Source organism: Anneissia japonica, unplaced genomic scaffold (assembly GCF_011630105.1).
Source record: "Anneissia japonica isolate Jap-2015-1 unplaced genomic scaffold, ASM1163010v1 scaffold288260_len165978_cov153, whole genome shotgun sequence".
In the NCBI taxonomy this organism is placed as follows: Eukaryota; Metazoa; Echinodermata; class Crinoidea; order Comatulida; family Comatulidae; genus Anneissia; species Anneissia japonica.
In genome coordinates this window covers 142308-152175 of record NW_022755101.1, presented here as the reverse complement: position 1 = coordinate 152175, position 9868 = coordinate 142308, and the positions used below count along the sequence as shown (strand labels likewise).

General features: G+C 35.1%; 1 protein-coding gene across 1 annotated transcript; it reads left to right on the top strand.

Moving 5' to 3' along the window:
• The first annotated feature begins 745 nt into the window (after positions 1–745).
• LOC117123342 (jerky protein homolog-like) lies at positions 746–2959 on the top strand. The gene has a single exon (XM_033269228.1). It carries the CDS (start codon positions 994–996, stop codon positions 2590–2592), a length of 1599 nt encoding a protein of 532 aa, XP_033125119.1. The 5' UTR covers positions 746–993; the 3' UTR covers positions 2593–2959.
• The last annotated feature ends 6909 nt before the right edge of the window (positions 2960–9868 follow it).

Genomic DNA, 9868 nt, shown 5'->3' with positions numbered 1-9868 from the left:
CCGGAAATTTTGATGACGTCATAATTTACAATAGCCAATTAAAGAAATAGACCGGCAAAACTATTTTGGCATATTTCCTGGCGCCGTCATAAATAACACTTCCCTTTTAATACGTATTAAGTTTGTTTCTTTTTAATATCGTGACAGTAAACTATGGGGTGCCAAATGCAGCAAAAATCTGTTAAAATCAAAATTTAATGGCAAAATTGTATGTATATTTTATCAAAACATAGGCCTGATTTCTCAAAATGTAGATCTATTTTTCTAAAAACAAAGTTCTAATTTTTCAAAACGTAGTTAAATAAATAAATATAGGCTGAGATTTACAAAAAGGTCTTGAACTAGGCTTACTGTAGCAGGAGCTTGCTTGGCCCTATAATAGGCTAGCCTAGGCCAGTAATATAGTAAAATTCTGTATAGTCATACAAACACATGTTTACATTCTACCAAGATCGAAATAAACGATTTCATTTTTTCCTTGAAAATACAAAAAAGAAAATAAACTTTAAAAAATTTAGTTTAACTAATGGATTTTAAAATACCGTAAAACCTTGAATAGAAGCCCAATGTGCTTAATCTCGAAAGAAGCCCATCTCGAATTCAAGCCCCCTCTTTAGTTTGCAAAAGTAGACTCGAAAAGAAGCCCATCTCGAAAAGCATTGGCTTCTTTGGTAGAACTCCAATTTTTATCAATCTTTGTTTTTTTTTAACATTGACTAAATTTAATAAGAATAAAGAGATAATTACTTTCATCTTTTTTTTTCAGATAAGAGAGTGAGACTGAAAACCCAAGTTTATTGGTCATGAGGAGGATGTTCTATTTTCGAACCTCCTGAAGAATACTTTATCAGGTTAGAATTTGTCAACATTCATAGGCATACTACAGACTTGTTCTTATACTTGGTATTTAGCTTTCATTAAATCAACTCTTGAAAATACTGTACATCATTGTAGGCATCTGTAAGCTAAGAATCAATTCTCATTCTTATTGACATGGCTAGTAAGCGTGCAAGACAAACTATTACATTAGACCTGAAATTAAAAATTATTGAAGCACGAAGAAGCAATGAATCGAATAGGGCAATTGCACACAGGTTTGGTTTGGCAAAGTCTACAGTTTCCACGATTTGGAAAAATCGTAAGAGCATTGAGAAAGCTACAAAGTGCAGTTTTCCAGCAAAAGCTAGTAAGTCATCTTACATAACGGCTCCGCTGTTTGCGAAAGTGGACACTGCAGTTTTCCGGTGGTTTGCACAGCAACGATCTAAAGGAACACCAATAAATGGGCCATTACTTCAGAAGAAAGCAAGAATATTTGGAGAGCTGTTGTATCCAGGAAAGACCTTTAGGGCAAGTGATGGATGGCTACACAAGTTTAAGTGTCGTCATGGTATCAGCTTGGAAACCTTGCAAGGTGAATTGTCAGCCAACACGACTGCTGTCGAGCCATTTACTGATAGATTGAAGCATATCATCAAAGAAAACCAGCTTACAAAAGCTCAGATATTTAATGCTGATGAAACTGTTTTATGGTGGCGATTGTTGCCTAATCAATCTCTAGTTAGACAAGAGAAGACTGCTTCGGACCGTATTACCATTCTTGGGTGTACCAATGCTGCCGGAACCTGTAAAATCCCCCTTGTGTGTATACACAAGGCTAAAGGACTTCAAGGTTATCAAAATGAGGACATGAAAAAACTGCCCGTCACATATTTTAGCCATCATTCAGCATTGATGGATCCCGCAATATTTAAAACCTGGTTCCATGAACACTTCGTTCCTGTTGTGCGCAGTTTTTGCCAAGCAAACGTTGTACCCTTCAAAGTTGTGTTGTTGATAGATAATGCGCCTTCACATCCTTTAAAAGACCAGCTTATTTGTTGTTGTGGAAGTGTATGGGTAGAATATCTACCACTAACCACCACAAGTCAAATCCAGCCAATGAACCAAGGGGTACTAGAACCGCTCAAGCGAAGATACAAAAAGTCACTTCTTCATCACATCTTAGCTCATGATGATGCTGACTTGTCTAGAGTAATCAAGAATCTGAACATCAAAGATGCAGTTGGCTGGATCTCCCAGTCTTGGAAGGAGGCTACACAAGATAACATTAGGAGTTCTTGGAGACAGATCTTGCAGGATATTGAAATTGATGAACGACCTGGTAAGTCGAATGAACCAATTGAAGGTAATGGAACTATAGAAGTTGACAACAGTGGTGATATTTATGAGATCAAGGATATGTTTGCAGAGCTTGGTTATGTTGAAAATGATGAAGCATGGCTTTCTCCAGAAGAATGGTTAAGAGAAGATGAATGTGATCCATGTCACCAGTTGTTAAGTGAAGAAGACATTGTGGAGTTAGCATCATTTTCAGCAGAAGATGAATCTGATGAAACTGTTGCAGAAAATGAGGTGGAGCCCAGTATACCAGCATCTATTGCATTTGCTGCAGCCGATACACTGATGAGCTGGCTGGAAGCACAGGGAAATACTGATCCGCTGCATATTCTTCAAGTCAGAAACTGGCGGGATCAGGCAGCTAAATTACATGCTGACAACCTGAGACAAAATAGGTTACAAATAGTTTAGAATAAACATTTTAAGTACTTTTTATATTGTATAAATAAAAAAAAATAAAAAAAACTTAGGTAGTTTTAAAAGAAGATAGTTTTTAGTCCATACCTAAATTCAATACCAGTCTTGCTGTTCGAGGTGGTGAATATTTGGTGGCCTAGCAAACTCGATTATTAATGCACAGTAACTTTAATATGATATTCAACCAACTTAAGATTAGTGTCACGCCTTTTGAGTTGACAACCAACCATCAGGATCTGACCATGCAAACAACCATAATGTTAATTATTAAAAAAAAATGCATGCTTAAATGAGTGTTATGTTAGTCATGTCTGTTACTACTCAAAGATTAAGAAAACCTGCCATTAGCTAGGTTTGGCGTATTTCCCGGTTTGTACTGTGATGAACATATTCTGTGAGACCTGGCTCCGACAGAAAGGAATGTACTAAAAGCGTACAACAGAGATGACATCTGAATTAGAAGATGATGACAGCACCAGTTACCGTAAAAAGTGTAAGTTCTGTAAGATCAGTTTTCTTTAAATTTAACCTCCATTATAACCTGTCGAGGGTACAATGGTCACTTAAAGTCATATTTCACTTGCAGGCAAGATCAGTTATTGAATTATTGTTTTAAGTAAAACATTTTTGAGACCTAGTAAAGATTAACAGTGCAATCTTTATGATGTCAAACCGGGCGTTTTTTTTTTCTACAGCTGAATCGGGCCTGTAACCACAGGGGATTATTCTAGGAGAGGTAATGTTTGGGAAAATCCTAGGTGCTGGTGTGGCGGTCTAAGAGAAAAGGCATTTGGAGAGTGTTTTGGTTATTTAAACTATCATAATTGTTATACTAAAAGCCTAGGGTGCTTAATTTTCTGTATTGACATTGGTAATGACCAAGTGTATTTAGTAATTGAATAAAAGGAACAGAAAAATACCCCTTTAATGACCTCAACAGCATTTTACAAATATCCTGAATAATTCCTAAATAATGGATTGTCTTGGAAATAGCTATTTTTAGTGTCAAAATACAAAATAATTGTAACATTGTAATCATTCATAATCGTGACTGACGTTACTATACCCCATTTTTTCTGTGACTGACGTTACATTGTGACTGACGTTACACATTTCAAATTTCTCTCAAACTTCAAAAATTAACTTTAAAAATGAATTGTCATATTCACCACTATTGACCTCCCTTTAACTAAGAGAATTAGAAAGATTTTAAAATTTAGACCTCAAGTTTTTAATTTGATTAAAAATTGTCATTTTTCGTGACTGACGTTACATAATACAAGATAAAATTTTGTAGGATATTTTTTTAAATAAAAATTCAAAATTTTATTTTTTTACTTTTTTGTCATTAAAATAAAGATAATACATCTTGACATACAAAAAAATTAAAAAGTTAAATTTCTTTGGTGTAGCTAAAATCATATTTTTAAATATACCTTCTATTTTTTGTCTTTTTTGTTGTAAAATCATTGATACACGCTAATTGTTGAAAAAATCACAATAAAGGAAATTTTTTTTAGAACCATTATGATTTTTAGGAAATTACATGTTATTGCAATACAAATATACCTATTTTACAGTACATGGTTTTGATGAATTTTATTTTTTTGGAAAATGTCCCTCTGTTGTGGAATTGCCCATAGAGTGAAGATTCTGTTTGGCTAGTTATATAATTGGAGTATGTCTCTTGGTTGTTTATTCTTCTGATGAATAGCTCTCTAACATAATTGGTTTTATAATATATATATTATATTTATATATTCCGATATCCTATGTCCGAGAGACAAAACAAAACTTGAGTTGTATACCATGGAATACTGCATTAGTATACTAGGAGTAGGCCTACATAATGATTACAAATTTATTAAATTTCTTTTAAGATATTAACATTAATATAATGATTAATGGGCCTACATAATATCTTCTTAAATAGCTAGACACAAACCTACTTATAAACTATGAACTGTCTACTTAAAATTATAAATTGATAACAACTATTTAGCACCTATCTAATATAGATATCAGTATCGCCAACCCTTTTTTATGCACATCTATTTAAGTATAATAAATACCTTCTACAAATAGATATATAAACTATTAATAAACTATTTGTGTTCTATCATCTGTAGACAATGACTACTAGGTTACTACTAAGGTAATACTAAACGATAAACTCCTTAATAGACATGAAATAAAAATCTACCAACAACCTATTATCGTCTACAAAAATTGAGTATGTCTACTAGAAACTACATGTCTACTAAAAAATTTTGGTATCATGCCTACAGCCTCTAGGCGCTTTATTACTCCGGTCATTGGATCAAACACATATGGAACACCTACTCAGTTTCTTGGGGAGAATTCCATAATATTAATAAGCTAGTAATCAGCGCAGTTGTGTTCGAACCTACAGTACCAGGTTCCCACTTGTACTCCTGGGTGGAGAGAGGTAAACGTAGGTAAAGTATGTTGCCCAACACGGCTACCCCATTATTTCATGATATCTTGCCTAAGGACACCGCTTTACACGCTGCGCCACACCCCCAGTTGACATTATAAAGATTGCACTGTTAATCTTGACTAGGTTATAACAATGTTTACTTAAAAAAATATTCAATAGTACCCCCCAAAAGTTTACTGTATAAACACTATTATAATCGGCAAAAACAACAATAGCTCAAGAAACTGAACATGCACAAATTCAGATTTTTTAAAATTGTTTAATTTTTTGATTAACAGTTATTAGAAAGTATAATCCAATGTTTAAACTAACATTGATCCACACTAACATTTTAAGTGTAATGATACTAAAGTGCATTTCAACACTTCATTACCAATTATTGTTTGTTAACATGTTGAAGTTGAATCGATGGTTGAGTTGTTGAGGTATACACTATTTGATCCCAAGCTGATGAGTGCACTGGAATCGGTCCTGGATTGATTTTAGCCGCTAAAACCGGTCCCGCTTGGATAAAATTGGTCTGCGTCGACCTGGCCACTTCATTTGCATCATTTTCAAGACTGATTTATTAGTTTTAAATATTCCATATTATTGTGTGGGGTATTAGGTCATAAAATAGATGTTCTAATACATGAAATAAAGGGGTCAGCATTCTCGGAAATCGAATGCATGTACTTCGTCATGGCGTAAAGCACACACAATCAAAACAAAACAAGGTAAAAAATAAACTACAGTGGTCTAACACGATTTAAGACCACATCATTTAACTTCTTTTCGTACTTTTACACCAAAGGGTTTACTGGGCGCGAAGCTTTACTTGGTTTTCACCTTGATTTCACCTATGATTTCACACATACAAAAACGAAAAATATCATATTAATTAGGCTATATAATGAGAGATAAGATATTTATCTATCATTTGATTAGAAAAAAAATATGAGCAACGTTATAAAAATACAAGTTATAAATTAAATAGACGCCGGACCGATTTTGGCTTATATGGACTATATTTGGCTGGTAATTTTAAAGCCAAAATCGGTCCGGCAGGCCGATTTTGGCCCCGGACCAAATTTTTCCTGACAGGCCTATTCAATTTCACTGTTTAAAATTGGAGTTCAATTATCATAATTTGTTTTATTTTCTGTGTCCCTGCATAAATATTTGAAAAGCTGCATTCCAGGTGGATCAAATAGTGGCTGATTTTGTCGGTTGTCCCAGAGACTCCTTCTGCAACGTTGATGACAACAATGCAACAAACGCACTATGCCGTAGAGCAAAAGCAGCCAAGAAGCGAGCATTGCCAATTTAATGATGGTATATGCCCATGCATGCATTGAATTATATCCGATAAATCCCCTACATGATTGTCAGATGCAAAATATGCAAGAACATAATTTAATCGCACATGTACAGTAGGGATATAAGTATTAACTGAACAGGGTGTTCATCATTAGTGGACATCTGATGACCACATGACCACCTTGAATTGAGTTCCATCTATTGAAAAAAATTGTCAGTCAATAAAAAATGTACCAAATATTAAAGTATGTTGTTACTTTTTGGGTTATTGTATAATTCATGAAATTGAAAAATGTAAGAACTAAAACTTATTTGCATCCAGTAAGATTTCAATTTCATTTAGTCATAATTTTCCTTTGTAGTCATTGATCTGTCATTTTTCCATAATTATCAGTAATTTTGACACCTTAGCCAGTTTAAGTGTACAGTACTTTCAGGTAGATTACATCATGCCCCATGTAGGTTGCAAGCAATTGCTTTTTTTTTGGTGGTAAAGCAGATTTTAATGTACCTTGCCATTGGTCTATTTGGCACAAACGAGGGAAAATGGTCATTGAAATTTAAGTACAGTACTTTGAAAATCACCTTTGTAGTGTAACAGCTGTAGTTAGATGACAGTTTTTGGGCATATGGTTTAAGGATGCTTTCAGAAGTAACCCTGAGGAACATCAAGTTTAATATTCCTTTTGTAGCCTAAACTAGGCTATTGCTTACAGTACTGTATGTCATTGATCATAACTCAGTCAATAGAGTTCTAGTAGCAAGTTTGCTGAGATTTTTTTAAGGGGGCACTATGCTTGACAATCACACTTTCACACAAATCATTCGATTAGACAAACGTGACTCAAATAACAACATACAAACTATATATCATATGAAAGCTTATTGCTTGAGGAATCCAACAATAATATTTTTATTACATAATATGATACACCGTTGCCATAGCAACCATTTTCTTGCTAATTACTGAATAATACAAAAAACCTTATAACTTTAAAACAAATAGACATTTTTATTTCAAACTTTCTACAAGTATTAATTTCAAGGCAATGCAAAAATTCGATTGAACTTTTTTGTAAATTAAAGCTCACGGTTGCCATAGCAACCAAAACCATCCAATCAGAAAAAAAAATTTCTAATTTAAAAACTGATTAAGATATAAAGAAAATTTCCAATCAGATTTAAAGCTAACTAACAGTATTACCAACAACCTGGCCAAATTTGGTACAATTCCCATTGGTCATTCTAAAGTTATTAAAGATTATGTAATAACGAGCGTGAAAAATCGAAAATTGAGAAAATCAATGGTAAAGATTCCCGACAATTTCTTGACAGAGACTGGCTTGCTAGGCCTAGGCTCATCAGATGCAGCTCTCTCTGTTGTGTCAGAACGGCTTCGTGTAGCCTCAATACTTTGGCTTCCTTCCTCGCCTAAAACATTGGCCTGGCCCATTGATTCTTGCTCGAAATCCAATCCTGGATCGTTTTCTATGACCCATTGTAGAGTTTGCTAGGCTCCACAGGTTGTTTGACTACTAGTTAAGACTACTGTACGAACGAAAACAATTATTGCCGAGACTTACCATAACTCGTCCAGGAATGTCACTTCTAGGGAAACGTCTAGGAATGCTACTTCTGGGAAAACGTCCAAGGTAAGTAAGTCCAAGCAAGGCTCTTGTAATGTTCACTATGTGACTGTCCAAGTCGAAGTGAGGTCTCTTGGCGCCTCTGGCTCTAGACAACGTGGTCCGTGACATCACGGGGTCAGAGGTCAGGTTTATTTACCAATAGTCCAGACACTGGCACTACATTCTCCTCTGTTTTCTTTTCATAGGTTCAGAGCGGGTGCCTCCATCGTTCTGACACGATCTGGTTACTCTGACTGCAGAGCTACTGACCTGAAATTTTGTTTCAACCTGGGCCTCTACAACTGCCCTCTTCCCCCTTCTCTTTTCTGAAACAATGGGATGATACTAGCACTGGGCATGTAACACCTTGCCTGCCATTCTAAGCACAATATTGTCATATTTCGTTAAACAGGTAATGTTTCCGTTTAGCCGACAACTCAGGTGGTCTTAGCCATGGGCATTCTTTAACAGCTGAAAAGCAATCGCCGACGAATCAAATTTTTCATAAAGATCATTCCAGGATTTTCGCAGTTACATCTGAAGTTTTGCAATAACTTGATGGTCGGCACAAGTTTAAAAAACAGTGTAGTTAATGACTTACAGTCCCTAGTTGGTACATAAACCACTCCTGTTTCGTTTCGTTGAGGTACATTTCCCTCAACTGTTGTTGCCCTTCTACAGTCAGGAATATCATTTAAGCCTGAAACATGGGAGGTCCTATACTGTTACTTAAACAGTCCGAAGCCCCAGTCTGGTGCAAATTTTGTATGGCCTGCCACCAGAAATTTAATGTCAACGCGCTTATGTAGACCATGGAGTGTTCTCCGACACAGGTACGCCATCATACAATTTTTATTACGGCGGCTACAGCCATCTCAATGCGCCACATTTGCGAGAGGTCAGGAAAAATGTTAGGCAAAGCTGCAGCAGGTCGTTGGAAAAAAATACCAAAAATGAAAATAAAATAATTTTTAACTCAAAAGTGTATAATCAAACAATCTGCTATACATTTATGTGTTATCTGTGAGAAGTTTTTGTTTCTTTCACCAAATGGAACTATAATAATATCTTGTGGGGTTCAATTATCATAATTTGTTTTATTTTCTGATCTTGTCGATTGTCCCTCGGACTCCTAGGTCATTCCGTGTCAAATCAACCAATGGGGGTCCGGGTCACCTCTTGGATTTGGCTGAAAATTTTATATATTGTTGATCTATCTATATAATGAACACATGCAAAAAAAAAATTCCCAATTCCAAGTCGTTTGCGTGTTATGGCCTGTCAAAGTTGGGTACTAAATTTTTTTTAATTTTCAAAATTTGCCTTTTTTTACTTTTTTGCGTTTTTGAATGTCATTTACAATGCCTTTACATTAAAATACAAATTTGAAAATTGCTATGTATAGTCAGTTTTGCCCAAGGAACTAAGATCTGGCATAAGAAAAGCTGTATCTCTTCACATTTTTTCTCTATGACCCCCTAAAAATGGCAATTTGTTCAGTCGGCCGAATTAAATTTCATTTTCAGATCTCAATTTCACCCATAATTACTATTTGTAATAAACTGATATTACACATATATGCTATATGGTCACATGCAGTCCCACTCAAGCAAGTACAGGGCTTTTGCCCTTTAAAAAAAAAATTCAGAGGGCTTCAAACTTCACTTTATGCACTGTTGCTTCAGTAGCTGATATCAATTTCATGCTCTCTCTTGAGGCTGTCTCTTATACACATCTAGATGTGTATAAGAGACAGTGATATCGCTCTCCTCTACGCCTAGACTGGCGAGGCAATACGAGAATAAATACTGAAAGATTCGTACTATACAAACAATACTTCGGTGTCCAAAATCAACGAATGTTGTTTATTGATAATCTTTGA

Bases quoted from the DNA above. Each gene is read 5' to 3' on its own strand.
- LOC117123342 (XM_033269228.1), top strand. From the start codon at position 994: ATGGCTAGTAAGCGTGCAAGACAAACTATTACATTAGACCTGAAATTA.